The sequence below is a fragment of the Cetorhinus maximus genome, chromosome 18, assembly GCF_964194155.1.
Source record: "Cetorhinus maximus chromosome 18, sCetMax3.hap1.1, whole genome shotgun sequence".
In the NCBI taxonomy this organism is placed as follows: domain Eukaryota; kingdom Metazoa; phylum Chordata; class Chondrichthyes; order Lamniformes; family Cetorhinidae; genus Cetorhinus; species Cetorhinus maximus.
This window is the reverse complement of record NC_135896.1, coordinates 194,321-221,626: the sequence shown is the minus strand read 5'-3', so window position 1 is coordinate 221,626 and position 27,306 is coordinate 194,321. Positions and strand designations below refer to the sequence as shown.

The following is a 27,306-nucleotide window of genomic DNA, read 5'->3' as shown; positions in this document are numbered from 1 at the left end:
TTGGAAGATGGATTGCGGGGAAAGATGCAATCATACTTTCCAGGACTAAGGAGACAAAATGCAAAGTTAGAGGGGTGGAGGGAATTTTATTCTGGGAATGGGGGTAGATGCATTGAAAGGCTGGATTACTGGAGGACAGTGAATCCTGTTTATAATATCAGGTGGCACTGAGTGTGGGACAGGCATTGCCCGCACCTTACAGCTGCTCCACTGGGGACAGGGCTGGGGGCGGGGGGGAGGCTGCCTCTCATTTTGGTGACTCTTATTTCTGACCGGGTTTCTTCCCCTTAACACAAACTCCTTCCCAATCCACCCTGACATTCCTCTGTAAAGACTCACAGTTACGGCAGCTCTTAAGGCGCTTTGTGTTTTAAATGGTTATCGCGCTTTGCAGTCACACCCTGAGTTAATTTCCTGGGGCTGGTTTGCCAGGTTGATATTCTTGTCTAACCCTGGTTGCCACGTGTATCCTTTATAGATCAGGAATATGGTTTTATTTCAGTCCCATTAAGTCTCGGTGGTTATTTTTGCTTTAGTGCAGGGTAGAGGGTAGAGAGGTGCTGTTTATATCAGATGGGTTGGAGGTGTTTAATCTATTGCTGGAATTTGACCCGCTGTGCAGCCCTCCTCTCCCAGCACAGCAGCTATAAGGAGCTTGGCAGTGGCTGTGTGAGCAGGCGGAGTCTCTCTCTCCCTCTCTCTCTCCCTCTCTCTCACACACACACTCAGGACTCGCGTCTGTGACTCGCTTGCAGGAGCCGAGACTGCGGCAGGGAGACCAGGCGGAGGACTCAGCCCGGCAGGAGAGAGGCAGAGCCTGGTCCCGGTCCCGGTCCCGGTCCCAGCCACAGCCACAGCCGCCCCTTCAAACCCTCCAGTCAGGCAAAGCCCCGGGTGTGTGCAGGGGGCGGGTAGGGGGGGGTTTGGAGGAGGAGGGGGAGGTAGGTGAGGGTAGGTGAGGGTACCGAGCTCTCCCAGGCCTTTCCTGCTGGTTATGTTCCAGTTTGAGGAGAAGGGCAGGAGCCCCCCGGGCTCTGGTTACCTGAACGACATGAAGAAGCCGAGCCCCAAGCAGCAGAAGCTGAGCATCAGGCTGTACAGGAGGAGATGGGTGATCGTTTTCCTCTTCAGTTCCTACTCTCTGTGTAACGCTTTCCAGTGGATCCAGTATGGGATCATCAATAACATTATCATGAAGTATTACAATGTCGATTCCTTCACCATAGACTGGCTCTCCATGATCTATTTCGTGGCTTACATTCCCATCATCTTCCCGGTGACCTGGCTGCTGGACAAGAAGGGCCTGAGGGTCATCGCGCTCTGCGGCTGCGGCCTCAACTGCTGCGGGGCCTGGATCAAAATCGCCAGTGTCCGGCCAGACCTCTTCGCCGTCACCTTCTTCGGCCAGGCGGTGTGCGGGGTGGCGCAGGTCTTCATCCTGGGGATGCCGTCCCGGATCGCCTCCGTCTGGTTCGGGGCACACGAGGTGTCCACCGCCTGTTCCATCGCCGTCTTCGGAAACCAGGTAAGCGGGGGGGCCAGCAGCGACAGGACGGGCCGAGCGGCGTCCCTTTCCCTGCCTCTGACCAATTCCGTCTCCGAGGGCCAGCAGCGACAGGACGGGCCGAGCGGCGTCCCTTTCCCTGCCTCTGACCAATTCCGTCTCCGAGGGCCAGCAGCGACAGGACGGGCCGAGCGGCGTCCCTTTCCCCACCTCTGACCAATTCCGTCTCCCAGGGCCAGCAGCGACAGGACGGGCCGAGCGGCGTCCCTTTCCCTGCCTCTCACCGATTCCGTCTCCAAAACCCCGGGGTCGGAGCGGGAAAAACGCTGAGAAAAGTGGCGGAGATGTTGCTGAGCGAACCCTCCCCATAACAGGGCAATAAATCCACCCTCTCCCTCCGCACAAGCTGAAGGGATCACATTGGCAGCGAGTATTTCCCTCAGCCCCTGGGGCAGGAGCTCAGCCCGGTCCTGTCGGGGGGGCATTGGGGTGATTCCTGGTTTGATTCAGGGTTTGATTCCTGGTTTGATTCAGGGTTTGATTCCTGGTTTGATTCAGGGTTATTCCTGGTTTGATTCAGGGTTATTCCTGGTTTGATTCAGGGTTATTCCTGGTTTGATTCAGGGTTTGATTCCTGGTTTGATTCAGGGTTATTCCTGGTTTGATTCAGGGTTTGATTCCTGGTTTGATTCAGGGTTATTCCTGGTTTGATTCAGGATTTGATTCCTGGTTTGATTCAGGGTTTGATTCCTGGTTTGATTCAGGGTTATCCCTGGTTTGAATGGGTTTATGTTTAGACTATTCCAGACCCGTCAGAAACAGGCAAGTGTGTCCCAACCCTGCAAAACGCTCACATTTTAGCACCGGAGGATCTCATTGCTCCAGTTTGAGCTCCAGCCTCCACATCAGCTTCCCAAACCAGCTCGGGTGGTACTGAAACATTGAGAGTGATTCACACTTTCACTGACTGGGCAATCGGTGAAAAGTCAAACAGCAGAAAAGGCTTTTCGCCTGGTCTCTGGGCGCCGGCCCCACTCGGCAATCCTCCTATTTGCAACACTCAGTGTTTCCCTCTGCCTTACCTGTACATTATCACCGATTAAAGTTCATTGCAATAAATCCAGTCCGGACAGAGTTTCTCCCAGGTCCACACAGCGAGTCATTGGGAAAGTTACTTTTCGCTCGTTTCTGTTTTATCTGCTTTTCTGGTGCATTTTTCAATGAATTATTTGAGCATTTTAGAAGTTAATTTTGTTTTGGTCAGTTGGTAGCGTTCCGTCCTCTGGATCACAAAATTGGACATTAATCCCCAGCATTAACTCTCAGCATTAAACATTAGTATTAAACCTCAGCATTAATCCTTAGCATTAACCCTCAGCAATAAACATTAGTATTAAACCTCAGCATTAATCCTTAGCATTAACCCTCAGTATTAAACATTAATATTAAACCTCAGCATTAAACATCAGTATTAACTCTCAGCATTAATCCCCAGCATTAGCCTTCAGCATTAAACATCAGTATTAACCCTCAGCATTAGCCCTCAGCATTAACCCTCGGCATTAACCCTCAGCATTAACCCTCAGCATTAAACATTAGTATTAACCCTCAGCAGTAACCCTCAGCAGTAACCCTTAGCATTAGCCCTCAGCATTAGCCCTCAGCATTAATCCTCAGCATTAACCCTCAGCATTAAACATTAGTATTAAACCTCAGCATTAACTCTTAGCATTAGCCCTCAACATTAACCCTCAGCATTAACCAACAGCATTAACCCTCAGCATTAATCCCCAGCATTAATCCCCAGCATTAATCCCCATCATTAGCCCTCAGCATTAACCCTCAGCATTAGTCATCAACATTAATCCCCAGCATTAAACCTCATCATTAACCCCCAGAATTAAACCTCAGCATTAACCCCCAGCATTAAACCTCGGCTTTAGCCCTCGACATTAAGCCTCATTATGGGGGACAGACAGGAAAGTGGAGTTGAGACCACAGTCAGATCACCCATGATCTTATTGCATGGTGGAGCAGGCTCGAAGGGCCGAATGGCCTACCCCTGCTCTATGTTCTTATTGATATTTCAAACAACTGTTCTATATCGCTCTCAGCTGTCCTCTATCGCTCTCAGCTATCCTCTATCGCTCTCAACTGTTCACTACCACTCTCAACTAATCATTATGACTCTCAACTGTTCACTATTGTTCTCAACTATTCACTATCGCTCTCAGAGAGCATAAAAGCAGGGCATCTGATGTGTTGCCTTGTCTGTACTGGAGTGCTGCTTTGGGCTACGTTAGAGTGTTTAAGTTGGAGTTTGGTGAGTGAGGGAGTTCAGTGAAGAGGGAAGGAGGTGAACCTTTTATTTTCTACCTTTCCTCAGAAAGAAGAGCGGCAGCCTTAGTAAGTAAGACCTGGTGAGTATTTCTATTGTACTTAATATTCTCTGAACTAGAGGAAGCAAAAGTTAAGGGAGTAATTTGAGGGTAAGTCATGTCAGGGCAGCTTGGCCACGTGGAATGCTCCTCCTGTGCGATGTGGGAAGTCAGGGACACTTCCAGTGTCTAGGGTGGCCACATCTGCAGGAAGTGTCTCCAGCTACAGCTACTCGAAATCCGCTTTTCTGAGCTGGAGCTGGGGCTGGAGTCACTGTGGAATATCCACAAGGATGAGATCTTTGTGGATAACACGTACAGTGAGGTGGTCACACTGCAGGTAAAGAGTGCACAGGCAGAAAGGGAATGGGTGACAGCCAGTCAGAGTAAAAGCACTAGGCAGGTAATGCACTAGTCCCCTGGGTCCATCGCCATCTCTAACAGATTTTCCATTTTGGATACTGCTGGGGGAGATAGTTTCTCAGGGGAATGCAGCAAGAGCCAAGTCCGTGGCACAATGAGCAGCTCAGCTGCACAGGGGATAACGTTCAAGGCTATGGGCCAAGTGCTGGTAAATGGGATTAGGTTGGTAGGTCAGGTGTTTCTCACATGTCGGTGCAGACTCGATGGGCCGAAGGGCCTCTTCTGCACTGTGATTCTGTGAGGGGAGGGTGGGGGAGTGGGGGGGACAAATGGGAGAGCAATAATGATAGGGGATTCTATCGTAAGGGGAGCAGACAGACGTTTCTGCGGCTGCAGATGTGACTCCAGGATGGTAAAGTTGCCTCCCTGGCACCAGGGTCAAGGATGGCACTTGAGCGGCTGCAGTACATTCTGAAGGGGGTAGGTGAACAGCCAGGGGTCGTGGTCCATATCAGAACCAGCAACATTAGAATGGAAAGTGAAGTAGTCCGATCTGAAAATAGGACCCTAAATCTGAACAAAGGAAACTACGAAGGTATGAGGTGTGAGTTGGCTAAGACAGATTGGGGAACCTCATTAAAAGGCATGACAGTGGATAGGAAATGGCTAATATTTAAGGAAGGAATGTACGCATTGCAACAGTTATACATTCCTTCCTGGCATAAAAACACAACAGGAAAAACGGCCCAACCGGGGCTAACAAAAGAAATTAAAGATAGTATTAGATCCAAAGAAGAGTCATATGAAGTCGCTAGAAAAAGTAGCAAACCTGAGGATTGGGAGCAGTTTAGAATTCAGCAAAGGAGGACCAAGAGATCGATGCACTAACTGCATTGAATGCTGAAATGCTGGGGTCACTGGTGATTTGATACAAATGCATTGGTCCACAGTATTGATGGTAATAGAAGGTAAACAAAGGGAAAACTAATATCTCTGCCCGTTTGAAGTCTAATAATTTCAACCCTCTAAAGTGGCCTGGAAGCATTTGCATTCATTACAGATGATTAAAAGGTTTATAATTACATGATTCTCATCATTAAAAATGTTCCTTTTTGTCTTCGGCCACTCCTTGCCCATATCTCAGGAGGATTGGAAGGATGTGCTCAGAGCCTCCACAATTTTCACCCTCGCTTCCCTCGGTAACCGAGGATGCATCCCATCTGGACCGGGTGACTATTCTACTTTGAGCTCTGGCAGCTTTTTAAATAACTTCTCCTTATTAATTTCACTCCTATCCAATTTCTCTATCCCTGATCCTTTACTGCTAGATTGGCAGCACCCTCTTTATTGAAGACAGATGCAGAGTACTCATTTAGTACTTCAGTCATGCCTTCTGACCTTTGACCTGAAATACAAATATTTGATTGATAGATTATGCATTTTGTTCTAAGTTTGCTTTCAGTAATTTTCAGTTTTCTGCCCTCTTCCGGTTTCTACAAGGTTTGAACCAGATTTTCTTCAGTTAACCCATTTCATCGTTAAAGCTTTGAGATTGAGCCGTGGCTTCTTTTTTCATGTCAGCATCTTTAATCTTAGTTAACATCTTACAGAATTGGAGGAGGCCATTCAGCTAAATGTGCCTGTGCCAGCTCTCTGGAGATGGTTAATTTACTCTCTTTCAAAACCCCTCATAATTTTGAACTTATTTATCAAATGTCTCTTAACCATCCCTCCAACTTTTCCCAGCTGTCCACAGGACTGAGGTCCCGTACCATTCTGGTAAAACCCCTCTCTGCCTACCTAAAAACCGAACACAGTAAATATTCTCTCATTTGTTAGCTATCAAGGTCAAGTATAATGTCTTTGGCTTATAGCAACAATTTCCTTCAAATACGAACATACAAACATATGAATTGGGAGCAGGAGTAGGCCATTCGGCCCCTCGAGCCTGCTCCACCATTCAATAAGATCATGGCTGATCTGATTGTGGCTTTAACTCCACTTTCCTCCCACCCCTGATAACCTTTGGCTCCCTTGTTAGTCAAGAATCTATCTACCTCTGGTTTAGAAATATTCATTGACCCCGCCTCCACCGCTCTCTGAGGAAGAGAGTTCCAAAGATTCGTGACCCTCTACGAGAAAGATTTTTTTATCATCTCCAACTTCAATGGGGGGGGTGCCTTATTTTTTAAACTCTCCTGCAAGGGGAAACATCCCCTCAGCAACCACCCTGTCAAATCCCCTCAGGATCTTATACGTTTCAATGAGATCACCTCTCAATCTTCTAAACTCCAGCGGATATAGGCCCAGCCTATCCCAACACTTCCTCATAAGATAACCCTCCATCCCAGGAATCAGTTGATTGGGAATACTGAAGGCATTTTATTCTGCTCATCCAAAATTGTGCAGGTGATATCCTGTGTCAAGTATTGCTCATCATTCTTGACCTTGCTGGCCACTCTTGGGGCCTCAAATTTTACATTTTTATTGTCACTGTTAAATTCTTCCATGACATTGCTCCTCTCTGCTGCTGTAATCTTCCAGAGCGCACCAGCCTCTGTCCCTCTGATTCCGGCCTCCTTGCTCAGCTGGTTTTAGAAAGTAGCTGGACAGCTTCTCTTACATGGGTGCCATATGTATGTTATATATATGTTATATGTGTTATGTATGATATATGTGTTATATATGTTGTATATATGTTATATATATGTTATGTATGTTATGTGTTTTGTATGTTATGTGTTATATGGGTGTATATGTATCAAAATCATCTGAAAATAAAGATGAAAAATTCTGCTGGTACTTGTCAGCTAAATAATCGGGGCAGCTGGGGGTTTGTTAAGAATACAAATAGCTATTGCCCAGCATTTAAACCAAATTGAGGTGGTGGGAGGGAAAGGGAGTGACAGGGTGACCTCGAGCCAGTGCATACAAACAAACAGGGTGATGGCGATGATCAGGACTTGGCCAAGAATGCAGCACCACAAGGAGTGTCACATTACTTGAACAGTCAGATAGGGTGGTTAAAGGGCCAAAATTAGATGTATGTCAGAGTTAAAATAAAATGGTTGAACTAGGGGCATTGGTAGCAGTAATAAGCTAAAGGTCATTAAAGCAATCTGAATTATAGGTTTAAAAACATTTTAAAAATTTAAAATTGTTTCCAGGTTTTATTATCAAAACCAAAGGAAAATCAGTGAAGGGATAAACTGATACCCCTGAAAACTCCAGCGCTTAATTTGTATTTGGAACATTGTAAAAACTCCAGAAAGTGTGCCCTCAGTTGGCCTGAAAGACAATATAATTGTTTTTAAGTGGAAGTAGAGGGTTTCATGCATGAGAAATGCTGCTTAAACTGCTGTCAGATCCAGAGAAAATCCCAATCTGCCAGTTTTGCTGTTTCAACCATGCAATTCTGTACAGGTGGTGAGGTGGACGTCTATAGGACACAACGTTCTCCATAGAATGTTAATATTGCTCCTTTAGACTGTCCTTCAAGAGTTTTGAACATTGCCGCATCTCAGTTATCTCACTGATTTAAATTCAAATGGAACATCCTTCTTGATATCACTACAAGGCCCTACTAGGCAATGAGTCACTTCTATAGTACGGTATTGTCATCACATGTAGGCATAGCTAGGTGGCAGAAACTCTTCCTTGCATTTTATGACAATCCAGAAGTGTCCATGGCCATTTTACCTGGTGCCAGTCCACAAATTCCTCGGTATATTGAATTAAAATTCTCAACTTGCCATGGTGGAGTTTGAGCTCCAGATTGTGAATGCAGTAATACTATACAATAACCACTAGATCACTGTACCCCTGTTTTCCCATTCATCTCTTCTCTAACTAAAGCTCCTTTCAAGAAACTCTTCTTCTGTGACAAAAATTTCAATTAATTTCAACCACAATTAACTCCTCACAAACCTAAGTCCAGGCTGGTGTCCTGGTGCTACAGGACTTGCTGGGTTTCAATCCTACTCTCATTACTTAGGGATTTCCAATGGGTCAACAGGAGCCTGTTGAAATTTAAATGATCACAAAGTGTGTGGAGGTATTCTCAAAGTGGTGGACTTGGATATTTTGAATTTTTACTAGACATTGGAGGCTGCAGGCATAACTACACGGAACAGGCTCGAGGTGCTGAATGGACTATTACTGTTCCTATGTATGTCTGTCACAGCCGCCTATCATTGTCCCTCTGTTTCAGACAGACTCTTCGGGGGGTTGGTGGGAGTGGTTTGCGGGGGTAGGGTTTGGGGAGGGGGGTGGTTGGGGTGGGGGTGGGGGTGGGGGTTGGGTAGCATACCGAAGTGATTTTAATATTCCATAAAAAGGTTGGTGTGAGAGGCACACCCTAACACAGGTAAAGTTGGCACATGGCCACTAACATTGTGATGTCACAGAAATTCTAGGCAATTGTGTTCAGTTTAGCCAACATGCCTTACAAAAGCAATTTTAAAATAAAACAAAACCAAAATACAGTGAATGCTGGTAATCTGAGATAAAAGCAGAAAATGTTGGAAACATTCAGCAGAAGAGACAGCATCTTAGGAGAGAGCTCTCTCCAATGTTTCTCACTGCTTAGAAGATAAGAAACTATAACTATGAGAAGACACAAGATACTGGGAATAGTTTCTTTGAAACAGATTTAATAAAGTTTGAAAATTCTGGAAATATTGGTAGTAACTGGGAAGATGCTCTTTGCTCTGGCTAGGGAGTCAATAACAAAAAGTTATGAATTTGAGATTGTTACTAGGAGTAAGGAGAGATGTTGAATGAGAATGTGTGCTTCAGACATACTGCTACGCATTTAAGGAAACTTGGAAAAGTGTTTAAAGTGAGGGAGTGTGGACTGAGAGAGCTGCAGTTAGATTAGTTTTCAATTGCTCGAGCAACAAGCTGGTACAGGCAAGTTGTTTTGAACATTATCAATGTTGTAAACTTCTGCGTTTTCAGAAAGGTTAAAAAGAGAACTGTTGATGGTACACACACTGCTGCTGCTGTGCGTCGGTGGTGGAGGGAGTGAATGTTTATGGATGTGGTGCCAATCAAGTGGGCTGCTTTGTCCTGGACGGTGTCAAGCTTCTTGAGTGTTGTGGGAGTTGCACTCATCCAGGCAAGTGGGGAGTATTCCATCACACTCCTGACTTGTGCCTTTTAGATGATGGACAGGCCTTGGGGAGTCAGGAGGTGAGTTACTCGTCACAGGATTCCCAGCACCTGACCTGCTCTTGTAGCCACAGTATTTATATGGCTAGCCCAGTTCAGTTTCTGGTCAATGGCAGCCCCAGGATGTTGATAGTGGGGGATTGAGTGATGGTAATGCCTTTGAATGTCAAGGGGTGATGGTTAGATTCTCTCTTGTTGGAGATGGTCATTGCCTGACACTTGTGTGGCATGAATGTTACTTGCCTCTTGACTGTCCAAGCCTGGATATTGTCTGGGTCTCGCTGCATTTGGACATGGACTGCTTCAGTACCTGAGGAGTCGCGAATGGTGCTCAACATTGTGCAATCATCAGCGAACATCTCCACTTCTGACCTTATGATGGAAGGAAGGTCATTGATGAAGCTGCTGAAGATGGTTGGGCTGAGGACACTACCCTGAGGAACTCTTACAGTGATGTCCTGGAGCTGAGATGGCTGACCTCCAACAACCATGACCATCTTCCTTTGTGCTAGGCATGATTCCAACCAGTGGAGAGATTTCCCCCTGATTCCCATTGACTCCAGTTTTGTTAGGGCTCCTTGATGCCACACTCTGTCAATGCTGCCTTGATGTCAAGGGCCAACACTCTCACATCACCTCTTGAGTTCAGCTCTTTTGTCAATGTTTGGACCAAGGCTGTAATGAGGTCAGGAGCTGAGTGGCCCTGGTGGAACCCAAACTGGGTGTCAGTGAGCAAGTTATTGCTAAGCAAGTACCACTTGATAGCACTGTCAATGATCCCTTCCATTATTTTATTGATGATGGAGAGTAGGCTGATGGGGCGGTAATTGGCCGGGTTGGATTTGTCCTTTTTGTGTACAGGACATACCTGGGCAATTTTCCACATAGCCGGGTAGATGCCTGTATTGTAGCTGTACTAGAACAGCTTAGCTAGGTGCATGGCGAGTTCTGGAGCACAAGTCTTAAGTACTTAAGCCAGAATATTGTCAGGGCCCATAGCCTTTGCAGGATCCAGTGCCTTCAGCCATTTCTTGATATCACACGGAGTGAATCGAATTGGCTAAAGACTGGCATCTGTGATCATCCACTTGGCACTTCTGGCTGAAGATTGTAGCAAATGCTTCAGCCTTATCTTTTGCACTGATGTGCTGGGCTCCTCCACCATTAAGAATGGGGATATTTGTGTAGCCTCCTCCTCCAGTGAGTTGTTTAATTGTCCACTACCATTCATGACTGGATGTGACAGGACCAGAGAGCTTAGATCTGATCCGTTGGTGATGGGATCACTCAGCTCTGTCTATCACTTGCTGCTTATGCTGTTCGGCACGCAAGTAGTCCTGTGTTATAGCTTCACCAGGTTGACATCTCATTTTTAGCTATGTCTGGTGCTGTTCCTGGCATGCTCTCCTGCACTCTTCATTGAACCAGGGTTGATCCCCTGGCTTGATGGTAATGGTAGGGTGGGGGATATGCCGGGACATGAGGTTACAGATTGTGTTTGAGTACAATTCTGCTGCTGCTGATGGCCCACAGTGCCTCATGGATGCCCTGTCTTGAGTTGCTAGATCTGTTCGAAATCTATCCCATTTAGCACGGTGGTAGTGCCACACAGCACGATGGAGGGTATCCTCAATGTGAAGGTGGGATTTCATCTCCATAATGACTGTGTGGTGGTCGCTCCTACCGATACTGTCATGGACAGATGCATCTGCGGCAGGCAGGTTGGTGAGGATGAGGTCAAGTATGTTTTTCCCTCACCACCTGCCTCAGACCCAGTCTAGCAGCTATGTCCTTTAGGACTCGACCAGCTGGTCAGCAGTGGTGTTACTGAGCCACTCTTGGTGATGGACATTGAAGTCCCCCACCCAGAGTACATTCTGCATCCTTGCCACCCTCAGTGCTTCCTCCAAGTGGTGTTCAACATCAGCTTGGGGCGAGGAGGGGGTGGAGGTAGGTGGTAATCAGCAGGAGGTTTTCTTGCCCATGTTTGACTTCATGTGGTCCAGAGGCAGTGTTGAGGACTGCGAAGGCAACTCCCTCCCGACTGTATGCACTGCCGGTGGGATGGTGATGGTGACGTACCCAGCGATGATGCTGTTGGTGTCAGGGACATTGGGGAGAATTTTCTCCCCATCGGGCAGGCCAGTTGGGAGGAGGCACAGGCGGGCGCGCAGCCGATCACCGCTCATGATGGGCTGCCTGCCACTGTTTTATGTGAGCGGGCCAATTAAGGCCCGCCCAGCGGGATGCACACCTGGAAGCGCTCAGCGCTACCTGTGCAGGTGGTTGGAGGAGGGAGAGTCAGGGCCTGACTCTCATGCGCGTGAAAGTGCTTGACTAGTCTGTGGGACAGCTCTCCCAATTTTGGCACAAGCCCCCAGATAGTAAGGAGGACTTTGCAGGGTCGACAGGATTGGGTTTGCTGCTGTCGTTTCCAGTGCCCAGCTTAATGTCAGGTGAATCATCTAGTTTTATTTCATTTGATTTTTCTGTGGCAGTTTGATACAACTGAGGGGCTCGCTAGACTATTTCAGAGGTGCAGTGAAGAGTCAACCTCATTGCTGTGGGTCTGGAGTCACACGTAGACCAGGCCAAGTAAGGACAGCAGATTTCCTTCCCTAAATGGCATTAGTGTGTTTTTTACAACAGTTGATATTTGTTTCATGGTCACCATTACTGAGACCAGCATTCACTTCCAGATTTTTATTAATTAATTGAATTTAAATTCCACCAGCTGCCATGGTGCGATTCAAACCTGTCTCCCCAGCGCATTAGCCTGGTTGACCGGATTACTGGTCCGGCGACATCACCACTACAAAACCGTCTCCCCTTGGGGCCCAGGCAGCCAAAGGCATGGCCACCAATGGCGGAGTGATTAAAATCAGGGATTCTCAAAGGTCAGAATTAGAGGAAAATAAAAGAAACATTCTGTGGATGCTGGAAATCTGAAATAAAAATAAGAAATGCTATTAAAAAGTCAGCAGGTCTGGCAGCATCTGTGGAGAGAGAAACAGAGTTAATGTTTTGAGTCCGTATGACTCTTCTTCAGAGCTGAATTAGAGGAGCAGAGATATCTCAGGGGTTCTGGGGCTGGAGGAGATGAGAGAGATACGGCAGGTGAGGTCATGGAGAATTTTAAAATTGAGAGGCAGAAAGCCTCAAGTCCACGGTTGTTTTGCATTCATGTTGTGAATTATCATTGTGGTCCTGAATAACAGTAACTCTATGGGATAGGAAAACGTCTGCCCTTTTACTTCTCAGCCCCTTCTCCATCTTTGAACACCTCATCTTGACCACTTCTCTCCCATCTGTACCCCAGCAACTTATAGAGTAGAATCATAGAATAGTTACAGCACAGGAAGAGGCCATTCAGCCCATTATGTCTATTGGATAGCAAGTAGTAGCAGAATGTTGTTTACTTTTCCTTTCTGAAATCCTGCAAGGATAGTGTGTAGTGTCCCACCCAGGATGGAACAGCAGTTCACAATCTGCTTGTTTTTAACCTTTAATCCACTGTGTGATCTCACCATGCTACTGGATATTTCAAATTGCTGTGTTGACTTTTGAAACCTGCTGAGTGCTATTTCCAGAGGGCCCAGGCCTCTCTTGTGAAAGCACAAACTATTTAAAGACTCATTATTACAATGATGCAAACATATCATGGAGTATCAACCTTCTTTAAAGGACTGTCAGTTCATGAATGCGCTGACCATGTTATAGCCCCTGATTGTTAAAGGTGTTCTTTAAGTTGTGACTATACCACACATCTGTTCCTGTTACAGGCTATTGTAGACTCAGTGGAAATTTGAGTCCACATGCAAACATTCCAATTAGCATTGATAAGAGCGAATTATATCACTTCAAAAGCAGCCCAACTGGTTTAGTAACTGAAAGGTACCAGTAAAACACAAAGGCTAATGTTACTGGGATTGTTTTTAAATATGAATCACAATTCTGCTCATTTTTTTTCTGTATAGTTAAAGGAAGTTTTTGAAGAATGATGCTGTGGTAGCATTTCCGTATACTAGACATTACTGTTTGTTGGTCTTGGCTTTTTGAGAGGGTACAGGCCTGGGAGGTGATAATACATTGAAAGATTTTGGAGAGGGAGGGGAGGTTAGATGTGGATTAATAGTTGAAGGGGATGTATTTGTTGGGGAGGGAATGACGGTGCCTCAGGAAAGGACCGTGATGACATTTGCCTGAGGAGAAAGGGTTGAGGAATGCGGAGTTGAATGAGAAGTATTATCAAGAAGAAGTGATACACAATGTGACCTTTTATTTCAGATTGCGACACCTGCTGTCCATTTTTTGGGGTGTGGGAGGGTTTTATAGCAGTTTGACGGGTGGAATTTTCTGGCCCCATTGCAATGGGGGCAGGGCAGGGCCAGACAATGTGGCGAGCTGGTCAGAAGCCCATTGACTTCAGCAGGACTGGGAAATCCTGCCAGTGGGAAGGGCTGTAAAATTCCACCCCATGTTGCAGCCATCCCAGATTAACAATACTGAGGTAACTTGTTCAGGTGCATTCTTTATACCTGGACAACAGCATCATCAACTACAAAAACAAAAGTAGCTGGGTTCTGATGAAGAGTCATACGGGCTGGAGGCGTTGACTGTCTTCCTCTCCACAGATGCTGTCAGACCCGCTGAGTTTTTCCAGCTATTTTTGTTTTTGTATCAAATTTCCAGCATCTGTAGTATTTCGCTTTTAGCATCATTAACTAGTTCAGCACAGAAAGAGGCTATTGAGTCTGCCCATTGACTCCGCACTGACTCTTTCAAAGAACAATCCGTTCGTCTCACTCCCCAGCTATTTCCCCATTTTTTTTCCCTTTCAAGTATTTGTCTAATTTCCTTTTGAAGATACTGTTGTATCTTCCACCCTAGCGGGAGTTCCAGATTCGAATCACTCGTTGCAAAAGAATATTTTCCTCCTCTCGCCACTGGTTCTTCTGTCAATTGCTGTTAAATCCATTCCCTATGATATTGACCCTTCACCCATTGGAAATGTTTTCTCTTTATTTACTCTATCTAAACCCTTCATGAGCTCAAATCCCGAATAAATCTCTTCTCAGCCTTCTCTGCTCTAAGGAGAACAATCCTATCTTCTCCAGCCTATCCTTGTAACTGGAATCCCTTAGTCCTGGAACTGTTCCAGTAAACCTCATCTCAAACATCTCCAGCGTGGTGCCCAGAATTGAACACAGCAACTTCAGAAGGGGCCAAGCCCATGTTTTATATAAGTTTTGTATCACTTTAGCTGTTGTTCTCTGCTCTATTTATCAGCTTTGTGCTTTACAAAGTGCTTTGTTAACCTGTCCTACAACATTCAAGAATTGTGTACAGTTACAGTCTCTCAGTTCTTACATTCACTTCAGCTTCTATTGCCCTTCCTCATCCTTCTTACTAAAATCTATCACCTTATACTTTTTTGTTGAATTTTATCAACTGTGTATTTGCCCATCCACCAACCTTTCTGTCCTTTGGAAGTCTATTACGATCTTCCTCACTGTTTACAGCACTTCCAAGTTTTGTGCCATCTGAAGATTTCAAAATTGTTCCTCAAATCCTAGCGAATATATATGAAAAACAGCAGTGGTCCTAAGCAATAAGGAGGACCACAATCTACCTCCCTCCAATCTGAAAAATCAGCCATTCACAACTCACTCTTTTCTGAATCCTGATGGAAGGTCATTGACCTGAAACCTTAGGTATCAGTTCTAGTTCAGTTGGTAATGTTCTCAGCTGTTGAGTCAGAGGTTTGTGGGTTCAAGTCTCACTTCAGCACTTGAGCATGAAAATCAAGGCAGTACTGAGAGAGTGCTACACAGTCAGAGCTGCTGACATTCAGATGAGACATTAAACCTCTGAGAATATAAAAGACCCTAACGTGCTATTTCATTGCATTGTGGGGTCTTGCATAGGAATATTTGTGTTCACTGTAATGAGGCCCCAAGTTGTAATATCGGGTTGTGCCTAGCATTACAGTTTTATCAACATCCTGGTTACATAACTCGTGTTTGTAGCTTGCTCTTAACTTTCTGGAATTATCTTACTGCAATTCTTGATGATCATTGTAGCTAAGATCCTCTTTCCATCTTTAATATGCTAACCAATTTATTTAAAGTAAAACAGGATTGAGGCAAAATGAGATTGACAAATGTGGGCATTTGTAAGAGCTGTTGATTCAGGGTGTCTGTTAATGAAACACGGCTGAATAATTTCATCTAGCTCCAGGAAGCTCAAATATTTACCTAATGTGGTTTGTATGATGATTATGTTGTTGGTGGTGTGTTTTTAATTGATCGTACCAACTAGATTTAGGCTGGGATTTTCCCACCCAATGTCAATAGACCTTTGGCTGATCCGTCAAATTTTCCAATCTGCCTGTGATGATCCCTGACTAGGGCGGGACCAGGAAATCATGGCCTTCGTCTCCAAAGATACTCTCCAATTTAACAGCCGTATGTAGCAAGTATTAGAGAAGGTGCAGAATAAATGCACGAGGATGGTTCCAGGGATGAGAAATCTCAGTCACGTGGATTGATTGTAGAAGCTGGGCATGTTCTCCTAATGGAAAAGGAAGATTAAGTTTTCAAAATCATGAGGGGTCTAAGGAGGAACTAATTCAAATTCACAGAAGAATATTGAACAAGAGGGACATCGATGTAGGTGATTGACATAAGACCAGAAGACGTAGGAACAGAAGCAGGCCATTCGGCCCATTGAGTCTGCTCCGCCATTCAATGAGATCATGTCTGATCTGATAATCCTCAACTTCACTTTCCTGCCTTTTCCCCATAACCTTTGATCCCCTTACTGATTAAAAATCTGTCTCTCTCAGCCTTGAATATACTTAATGACCCAGCCTCTACAGCCCTCTGCGGTAAAAAATTCCACAGATTAACTACCCTCTGAGAGAAGAAATTCCTCCTCACCTCTGTTTTAAATGGGTGACCCCTTACTCTGAGATTATGCCCCCTGGTCCTAGGCTCTCCCACAAGGGGAAACAACCTCTCAGCATCTACCCTGTCAAGCCCCCTAAGAATCTTATATGTTTCAATAAGGTCGCCTCTCATTCTTCTAAACTCCAATGAGTACAGGCCCAACCTACTCAACCTCCCCTCATAAGAAAATCCCTCCATACCCAGGGTCAACCTAGCGAACCATCTCTGGACTGCCTCCAATGGCAGTATATCTTTCCTTAGATAAGGGGACTAAAACTGTTCACAGTATTCTAGGTGTGGCCTAACTAGTGCCTTGTATAGTTTTAGCAAGACTTCCCTATTTTTATACTGCATTCCCTTTGAAACAATTCAAACATTCCATTTGCCCTCCCTATTACCTGCTGAACTTGTATGTTAGCTTTTTGTGATTTATGCACGAGGACCCCCAAATCCCTCTGTGCTGCAGCTTTCTGCAGTCTTTCTCCATTTAAATAATATTCAGCTTCTCTATTCTTCCTGCCAAAGTGCATAACCTCACATTTTCCCACATTTTATTCCATCTGCCAAGTTTTTGCCCACCCACTTAACCTGTCTATATCCCCCTGTAGACTCTTTGTGTCATCCTCACCACTTGCCTCCCCACCTATTTTTGTGTCATCTGCAAACTTGGCGATAGTACATTCGCTTCCCTCATCCAAGTCACTAATATATATTATAAATAATTATGGCCCCAGCACAGATCCCTGTGGCACTCCACTAGTTACAGGTTGCCATCCTGAAAATGTCCCCCTTACCCCAACTCCCTGTTAGTTAGCCAATCCTCTATCTATGCTAATAAACTGAGCCCCATGCAGATGACGAGCCTCTGAATTTGACCTGAAGAGACAGGCAGGGGAACATCAGGCAGAGGTGCCAGAGGCCATGTGCAGATTGGACCGAAGGCTGGAGGAGTCGGTCCACGTTCTGTCTGCTGTTGTGACTCCGGCATGCGAGCGCCTGGCTGCCCTCCATGGAAAGGGTGGTGGCCGCCTTGGAGGCCCAGGTCCTGCAGAACCCACAGTGGCTGCCGGATATGTGCTCGGACCTGCACTCCATCACTCTAGCCAGAGGTGCAGTGCAGCAGTGTCTCAGCAAGAGGGAGACAGGGCACCTCAACCTCTCCCCAGGTGCCCCTTCTCTTCAATGAGTCAGGCAGCTGCAAACAGGCACCCACAGGGAGGAGGAGTGCCAGCCAGGCACCAGGGGGCTCCATGCCAGGACACTCGGGCCACCAGAGGACACATTGAGTCAACTGGGCATATCAGGCGGAAGGCTGTCTGCACATTAGCGGTGGATGTCAGGGCTGCTCTTAGACATAGCGGTAAGAAAAGAAAGATTAAGAAGTTTTGAAGGCACACAGGAGGTACAGGTGTACAACCAATGCGTGTAGTTTTGCCACTTGTAAATATCTAATCACTTGCACAGTTTGGCAGTTTTCAGGTTTCCATCTTGCTGCTTGTTGCTTTAATGATCACAGGCAGTTAAGGGTCTGGTATTTGGGCCACCATCAGAGCCTGAGAATGAACTTCTACAGATTCACTTGTCTCACATTGTCAACATAGTGATTACTCAATATTCCCACATGTGCAGGATTAAGCACCGGCCATCATTTGTGAGTGTGCGGTCTGGGCACGCATCTTGCATCCATTACTTACAGCTTACCATGTTCTGACCTCTGAGAACGTGTTCAGCGAGGTCATTGCAGCTCTTGCTGCTACTGCCCTGATGTGAGATGTGGGTCGATGGCACGAGTATTCGAGAGGAGTTAAATCTACTGTGTGATTGGCAACGAACGCTGTAGATGCAGTTTCAGAGCTGAGAGAGTGCAGCTCAACACTGCCTCCTTAACAGTAGAAAACCAGAGGCTGCCCTACATATGGGAGGAAGCTGTCGAGGGCATGTCCAATCATTACTGATCTTCCGTGATGATTTGTCATTTTGAGCTACAGGCAGGTGAAGGCAGCGAGTAAGAAGGCAAGATAGCCTTGACTGCAAGAGGGATTGAGTGTAGGGTTAGCGAGATGTGTGTGCAGTTGACTGAAGCCTGGTTGAGACCTCACTTGGAGATTTGTTTGGCTTGCTCATCTCCTTATCAAAGGTGGCAGTAGATCTTGCATAAAGGATTTACAACCAAAGTGCATTGGACATCATTGAAGGACTGGGATATGGGTGGAGGTAAGAAATAACAAGGGGAAGACGACACTGGTGGGAGTAGTCTATAGGCCCCCTAACAGAAGCTATACTGTAGGACAGAGAATAAATCAGGAGATAATGAGGGCATGTAAAAAAAGCATTACATTAATCATGGGTGACTTTAATCTTCATGTAGATTGGCTTCATGAAGGGGAAATCATGCCTGACAAATTTACTAGAATTCTTTGAGGAAGTAACAAGCAGGGTAGATAAAGGAAAACCAGTAGATGTAATATATTTGGATTTACAAAAGGCGTTTGATAAGGTACCGCCCATAAGACTACTTAATAAGATAAGAGCCCATGTTGTTGTGGGTTGTATATTAGCATGGATAGAGGATTGGCTAACTAATAGATGACAGAGAGTTGGGGTGCAGGGGGCATTTTCAGGATGGCAACCTGTAACTAGTGGAGTGCCACAGGGATCAGTGCTGGGGCCACAATTATTTATAATATATATTAATGACTTAGATGAAGGAAATGAATGTACTATCGCCAAGTGTGCAGATGACACAAAAATAGGTGGGAAGGCAAGGATGACACAAGGAGTCTACAGAGGGATATAGACAGATTACGTGAGTGGGGAAAAATGTGGCAGATGGAATAAAATGTGGGAAAATGTGAGGTTATGCACTTTGGGCAGGAAGAATAGAGGAGCTGAATATTATTGAAATGGAGAAAGACTGAAGAAAGCTGCAGCACAGAGGGATTTGGGGATCCTTGTGCATGAATCCGAAAAAGCTAATATACAAGTTCGGCAGGTAATAGGGAGGGCAAATAGAATGTTGGCCTTTATTTCAAAAGGAATGGAGTATAAAAATAGGGAAGTCTTGCTAAAACTATACAAGGCACTGGTTAGGCCACACCTAGAATACTGTGAACAGTTTTGGTCCCCTTATCTAAGGAAAGATATACAGGCATTGGAGGCAGTCCAGAGATGGTTCGCTAGGTTGATCCCGGGTATGGAGGGATTTTCTTATGAGGAGAGGTTGAGTAGGTTTGGCCTGTACTCACCGGAGTTTAGAAGAATGAGAGGCGACCTTATTGAAACATATAAGATTCTTAAGGGCTTGACAGGGTAGATGCTGAGAGGTTGTTTCCCCTTGTGGGAGAACCTAGGACCAGAGGGTATAACCTCAGAGTAAGGGGTCACCCATTTAAAACAGAGTGAGGAGGAATTTCTTCTCTCAGAGGGTAGTGAATCTATGGAATTCTTTACCACAGAGGGCTGTAGAGGCTGGGTCATTAAGTATATTCAAGGCTGAGAGAGACAGATTTTTAATCAGTAAGGGAATCAAGGGTTATGGGGAAAAGGCAGGAAAGTGGAGTTGAGGATTATCAGATCAGCCATGATCTCATTGAATGGTGGAGCAGACTCAATGGGCCGAATGGCCTACTTCTGCTCCTACGTCTTATGGTCTTATGACCAGTGTCTTAGCCCATGAGGTGCAGGAAAGTGGAATGGGCCTGTGCCCTGGACCGTGCCAAGGGCTGTGAGGCCATCCACGTGAAGCATTAGCAGCTCGAACAGGCCTCTGCTGGGTCCATGCCGGAAAGATGTTTACCTTGGCTGCAGTCTCCGCAATTCCAGGTCATAGTCTCACACTAATGCTAAGGCCACCTCGGACTGAGACTTGCAGGAGTGTTATGACAATGCAGTTGGTAAAGCTGAGTTATTTAAAAATCCCAGAGGGAAACTTTAAACAACTGTCATAACCTATAACCACCAGTTCTCGAGGTTTTACATTAAACTAAATGAAACATTTTATTAATTTACACAGGTTAAAATATATACACTTGACTACAAATTACTACTATCACAACTTTTAACAAATACCCAAACTAATCTCCATTAAAGCAACAACAACCCATAGACTTAACCAGACACCAGGCAAAGCATTTTCACCTGACAAATTCAAAATGAGGTTCTTTTCACTGTGGAGCCAGTTGGAGGCTTACAGCTGCCTTTTGATCTCACATTGCCTCTGCTCTGCACACCCGAAAACTACTGAAGTTATACCTACCACCACTGATTGAATTCAAATTCTCATTGTATCACCAGCCTCTTTGAACTTTACCTTTTAACAATGAAACCCCTTTCATTGTACCAGTTTTATTAGTAATATAAACATATGGCTTGGTAGCTGCTAGAAAGGTGTCAGTTTTCACCCCACATTTTAACTGCTCTATTCAAAAAATGCAAATGCCCTCTACCTCTCTTACATATCAAACTAGTATACATCAAAACACCCAGATTAGCTGTCTTTAATCCAATTAAGACAGACCTGAAGACTAAACCTCTATTTTAAAAGAAAAATGTTTTCTAAAATATTATATACATTAATAGCTTCATGACAAGGAGCCTCTGTGATTGGAGCATCTGGAGTGGTTGCTGCTCAGTAACCCATAGTGCAGCTGAGGTACTCTCAGGGGTGGAACCCAAAGTAACCTCGACACTTCTGGGCATGATGAAGATGTCAGGGCAAATGGGTTTACCCTGGGTGAGTGATGATCGGGGTGGGTACAGGAACATGATCTTCCCTGATCAATCTGCATGGAGGAGCGATCTCGAGGGGCCCAATGGTGTTCTCATGCTGCTCCTCCCTGTGGACCCAGCTACCTGGTTCTGCCGGAAAGAGTTGTCAGCCAGGGCAGTCCCCACTGGTAGCAGGTGTGAGGGTGACATGAGTGCATCCCTACCCACGTAAGGTTTAATATTACTTCCAAATTGCCATGCAAATAAACTTGTGAGGGCATGGGTAAAATCTCAATTCTACTTACTGGTGCTCGAGGTTGTGGGAGAATGGAGTGCTGTGCAGGATCTAATGTGTGCGTTTAGTGCCAGGGCTGGATATTTCACCACCTTCAACACCTCTTTGTTCTTTTGTCTGTGACATCTTTTGATTATCTGCTCCTATCACTGCTTGCTTATCCCCACAACCACCCCACCCTCAACTTCTCTCTCCCCACCGCCCCCCCACCTTAAACCAGCTTATATTTCACCCCTCTCCTAACTATACTCAGTTCTGCTGAAGGGTCATGAGGACTCGAAACATCAACTCTTTTCTTCTCCACCGATGCTGCCAGACCTGCTGAGTTTTTCCAGGTAATTCTGTTTTTGTTTCAGATGTTAAGTAGTGCAATTTAGTTCAACTATCATGAATCAAGGTACATGAGAGCAAAGTATAATGTCTGACCCAAAAAGCTGCAGGAGCCTGCCTGCCAGAAGAGGATAGAAAACCAAAAAGGAAAGGAAATGACTCTGCCTGGAAACTGTTAGCTGTCAGATTGTCTTAGGCCTGTCTGCTTCATTGTACGCCTGCTATGGCTACTGCATGTGGCTCCACGATATCCTGGCACCTGTCAACTCCATCCTGTTCACCATCCTCATCGTCAGAGGAGACATCTCAGTCCTCCATGTCCCCCTCAGCCAAGACATCCTCCCTTTGCAGTGCGAGGTTGTGCAGGGCGCGACAGACAATGATGACCAGGACACGCTCTAGTGAGTGTTGGAGAGCCCCGCCTGAGCAGTCCAAACATCTGAACCTCATTCGGAGGCCTGTTGTTTGCTCAATTGTGCACCTTGGAGGCATGTGCAGCATTGTACCTCTCCTCAGCAGTACTCTGTGGACAGTGACTGGTGTCATCTTCCTGGTCTTCTGGGGGTATCCCTTGTCCCCAAGGAACCAGCCCTGCAATCCCCAAGGTCCTTCAAAAACCAATGGCACACGGGAGTAGGTCAGAATGTAGGCGTCATGAGAGCTCCCTGGGCACCAAGCACAAACATGCAGGATTTGCCTTATCAGTTGCATGTTCTAAGAGTGGAAAACTTCCAATTGATTAGTGTGACTGGCTGTTGCCAGGGCGCTGTCAAGGCCACTTGTGTGCAGTCAATAGTCCTTTGCACATGCTGGAAACCTGCAATTGCTACAAAACCCAACGCTCTTGTAGCCTGGCTTTCGGGGCCCAGGTAGAATTGGACAAATTGGTTTGCTGTCCTGAACAGGGCATCTGTCACCTCCTGGATACACTGAAGGCTGGGCTAGTGAATTTATTCAAGGCTGAGTTAGAAACATTTTCGATCGACAAGAGGGTCAAGGGTTATGGGGTGCAGACAGTAAAATAGATTTAAGATCTCAATCTGATCAGCTATGATCTTATCAAATGGTGGAGCAGGCTCGAGGGGCCAAATGGCCTACTTTTTTTCATTAAGTCACGGGATGTGAGCTTCGCTGGCTGGGCCATCACTTATTGCCCATCCCTAGTTGCCCTTGAGAAGGTGGTGGTGAGCTGCCTTCTTGAACCGCTGTAGTCCATGTGGTGTAGGTACACCCACTGTGCTGTTAGGAAGGAGTTCCAGGATTTTCACCCAACGAGGGGAACTTCCAGGTGATGGTGTTGCCATGTGTCTGCTGCCCTTGTCCTTCTAGATGGTAGTGGTCGTGGGTTTGGAAGTTGCTGTCTAAGGAGCCTTGGTGAATTCCTGCAGTGCATCTTGTAGGTGGTACACACTGCTGCTACTGTGCATTGGTGGTGGAGGAAGTGAATGTTTGTGGATGGGGTGCCAATTAAGCGGGCTGCTTTGTCCTGGATGGTGTCAAGTTTCTTGAGTGTCGTTGGAGCTGCACTCATCCAGGCAAGTGGGGAGTATTCCATCACACTCCTGACTTGTGCCTTGTAGATGGTGGACAGGCTTTGGGGAGTCAGGTGGTGAGTTACTCACCACAGGATTCCTAGCCTCTGACCTGCTCTTGTAGCCACAGTATTTATATGGTTCGTCCAAGTCAATGGTAACGTCCAGGATGTTGATAGTGGGGGATTCAGCAATGGTAATGCCATTGAATGTCAAGAGGTGATGGTTAGTTTCTCTCTTGTTGGAGGTGGTCATTGCCTGACACTTGTGTGGCGCGAATGTTACTTGCCACTTGTCAACCCAAGCCTGGATATTGTCCAGGTCTTGCTGCATTTGGACATGGACTGCTTCAGTATCTGAGGAGTTGCGAATGGTGCTGAACATTGTGCAATCATCAGCGAACATCCCCACTTCTGACCATCTGATGGAAGGAGGGTCATTGATGAAGCAGCTGAAGGTGGTTGGGCCTAGGACACTATCCTGAGGAACTCCTGCAGTGATGTCCTGGAGCTGAGATAACTGACCTCCAATAACCACAACCATCTTCCTTTGTGCTAGGTATGACTCCAACCAGTGGAGAGGTTTCCCAATGATTCCCACTGACCCCTGCTCCTAATTCTTGTGTCCTGTGTACCTGCTGAATAGGATTGGTTTCTGTTGTTCCTTGTTCTCTAGCTCATCTGGGTTCACCTTACTCTACACTATCGGTCACAGCAACCCTGTTCTGAACCTATGCCTCTCTACAGGGTGACTACAGTCTGGAGCATACTGTCCAGATGCTGCTCACCCTCTCTTATGTGTCAGTCTCTAACTCCCATTCCAAACCAAGAGATCTGAGACGGAGATATGCACTGCACCTGTTTGCTTGTGACAGTCTCACTAGCTACAAACCTGTACATTCTGCAGCCCAGCCACACAAGCAGCTCTGCCATATCTTAACCTAGATTATTTATAATATTTATTCTGTTAAACTCAAAGTGTTGGGTCTCTATACTTTGGGAAATCAAAGACATAACAGTAATGTGATTGAGGTTTATAAGACAACTAAAGGACTACTTTTTTTGTGTAGACTAATTAAATTATGGAGCGTCAGGTTCACAGTTGACATAAATGATCTAGGTTGGATGTTGCGATGTTTTGCCAGAGAATAGTGACTTGTGTCATCTGATATTGGCTCACGCTGTGTTCCGACAAGTACCTGTTTCTGGCTGGAGACGAGATCACCTCGTGACTGTCTTGTTTAGTTAACCAGAGCTAGAATGGTCTCTGGGACTATTTTCAGTCACCTGAGGGAGAGGACAGGAATTTCCCCACTAATTGCCCAGTGTTATCTGTCTCCAGGTGGGTTGGGGAGCTTTGTATTTTGATGCACAAAGTTGCAAAGTTGGATGGACCAGTAAGTCTTGACCTGCCTGTCTATTTTGTATGTTTGTATCCTATTTGGCTTTTGTGGAAAGTTACTCTGTGCAAATTGACTGTCAATGTGCCTACAGAACAATAATGATTAGATTTATTAGATGTGAAATATTGAGCAATGTCCTGAAGATTTTACAACGTGTTATGGATAAACATTTTTTTTAGAAATTTCTGCTTGGTTTCAAAAACAGACCAAAGAAAATTCTACAGGGGAAGGGTGAACTGCTTTCTAGTCATTGAATGGTTATAGAAGGAGTGTTTGGCCCATTGTGTCTGAGCTGACACTCAGCAAGTACAACTCACCATGCAGACTCTTCCTTACTAACATTAGGGGGCTTGTGCCAAAATTGGAAGAGCTAAATAAAATCGTAAGGATTAGGAGCAGGAGTAGGCCATTCAGCCCCTTGACCCTGCTCTGCCAAATAAGATCATGGCTAATCCAATTGTGGCTTTAACTCCACTTTCCTACCTGCCCCCGTAAACCCTCAACTCCCCTGTCAATCAAGAATCTAGCTCTAACTCTGCCTTGAATATACTCAGTAACCCAGCCCCCACTGCTCTCAGGAGAACTCCAAAGACTAACAACCCTCTGAGAGAAGTAATTCTTCCTCACCTCCATCTTAAATAGAGACCTCTTATTTTGAAACTCTGGCACTTAATACTAAATTTCCCCATGTCTGGAACCATCCTCCCAGCATCTACCCCACGGAATCATACCTGATTCAATAATCACCTCTCATTCTTCTAAACTCCAATGAGTACAGGCCCAACCTACTCAACCTTCCATCTTAAGACAAACCCTTTATCCCCGGAATCAGCCAAGTGAACCTTCTCTGAATGGCCTCCAATGCAAGTGTATCCTTCCTTAAGTAAGAAGACCAAAACTGTACAGGTGTGGTCTCACCAATGCCCTGTACAGGTGTAACAAGGATTACAGAAATCACAGCATTGTTATAGCACAAAAGGAGGCCATTTGGCCCATTATGTCTGCACCTGCTTTCCAAATGAGCAATTCACCTAATGCTATTCTCCTGCCTTCTCTCTGTAACCCTGCACATTCTTCCTTTTTGGATAATAATCCAATTCCCCTTGAAAGCCTCGATTGACCCTGTCTCCCCCACACTCTCAGGCAGTGCATTCCAGACTCGAACCACTCGCTGTGTGAAAAGGTTTCTCCTCGTATCACTATTGCTTCCTTTACCAATTGCCTTAAATCTGTGCCCTCTCGTTCTTGATCCTTTCACGAGTGGGAACAGCTTCTCCCTATCTACTCTGTCCAGCCCCCTCAGGATTTTGACACCTTTATCAAATCTCCTCTCAACCTTCTCTTCTCCAAGGTAAACAGTCCTAACTTCTCCAATATTCTTCATAACTGCAGTTCCTTGTCCCTGGAACCATTCTTGTAAAGCTCTTCTGCACTCTCTCCAATGCCTTCACATCCTTCCCAATGTGTGGTGCCCTGAACTGTACACAATGCTCCAGCTGAGGTCTAACTAGTCTCCTATACAAGTTCAGCATAACCTCCCTGCTCTTATACTCTATGCCCCTATTAATAAAGCCCTGGATACTGTGTGCTTTATTAACCGCTCTCTCCACCTGTCCTGCCATCTTCAATGATTTATGCACATGTACACCCAGGTCCCTCTGCTCCTACATCCCAGTTAGAGTTGTATCCTTTATTTTATAATATCTCTCCATATTCTTCCTACCGAAATGAATCAGTTCAAATTTCTCCACATTAAATTCCATCTGCCACCTGTTTGCCCATCTCACCAACTTGTGAAGTTCTACATTATCCTCCTGACTGTTCACAATGTTTCCAAATTTTGTATCATCTGCAACCTTTTTTTCCAGCACTTTCTGTTTTTATTTCAGATTTCCGTCATTTGCAGTGTTTTGCTTTTATTTTATTTTATTACTCTCTAACCCACTCCCAGCAGTGACTTCTTTCCAATTAATGCCCGTTTAAAGTTCTCTTCCCATTACCGCTGGTATTTAACTAGCAATGGGCGGGGAGCCCGACAAGCAAACACTGTTGGGTTTGCATACGACCTCTGGGTGCGGGGACCCCTCCTTCAAAGGCACTGGGACCAGGGAGCATGGGGCGGTGTGGGGGTGGGAGGAGCGTCCACTGAAAGCCATTTCGCTGACCTTTCTTCTGACCTCCCCCCTCCCTACCACCCCTATCCCGCCCTCACTCAGCTGTGGCCTGGGTCCCTCAGCGATCCCAGGCCTTTCTCTGAGTGCTTTGCCAGCAACAGCCTCTGATTCATCGGCAGCTCTTGGTGGGGGTGGGGCTGGGGGATGTCCTCCCCCGTGTCCTAGATCCTGGGCAAGGTCTAAGGCTGGCTGGCTGGCTAAGGTCTGTTAATCCCATCGTGCTCCCCCTGCAAAGGAGGCTGTGCAGGACTCCTACATCCCCAATCAGCAGGCAAGATGCCCATTACCAAGATTAAATTTGGCCTGTGATGTTAGAGGCAAGTATGCAACCCTCACTCTGCCTGACATCATTGGAACTTGGAACAGCTCAGTTCAGAATGCATCTGTTACTAATTCGGAGCAATTTTTAATTTCATACAAAGGTTTCTTGCAAAAAAAATCCCCACGTGCATAGAAAAGAGACTTGCTGCTTTGAGTCTAATACTTCCAGCCCTCTCCT

The 27,306-nt window shown here is 45.8% G+C and overlaps 1 protein-coding gene across 4 annotated transcripts in view; it reads left to right on the top strand.

Moving 5' to 3' along the window:
- Positions 1–967: 967 nt before the first annotated feature.
- LOC144692865 (choline/ethanolamine transporter flvcr2b-like) overlaps positions 968–27,306 on the top strand; it is an 89,377-nt gene continuing 63,038 nt past the window's right edge. For all 4 annotated transcript variants that reach the window (XR_013579415.1, XR_013579414.1, XM_078561924.1 and 1 more), the window contains exon 1: positions 968–1,525. Coding sequence is in view for 2 of the 4 variants with exons in the window: in XM_078561924.1 (XP_078418050.1) it covers positions 995–1,525 (531 nt within the window). In the remaining 2 variants the exon portion in view is untranslated. The remainder of the gene's footprint in view (positions 1,526–27,306) is intronic.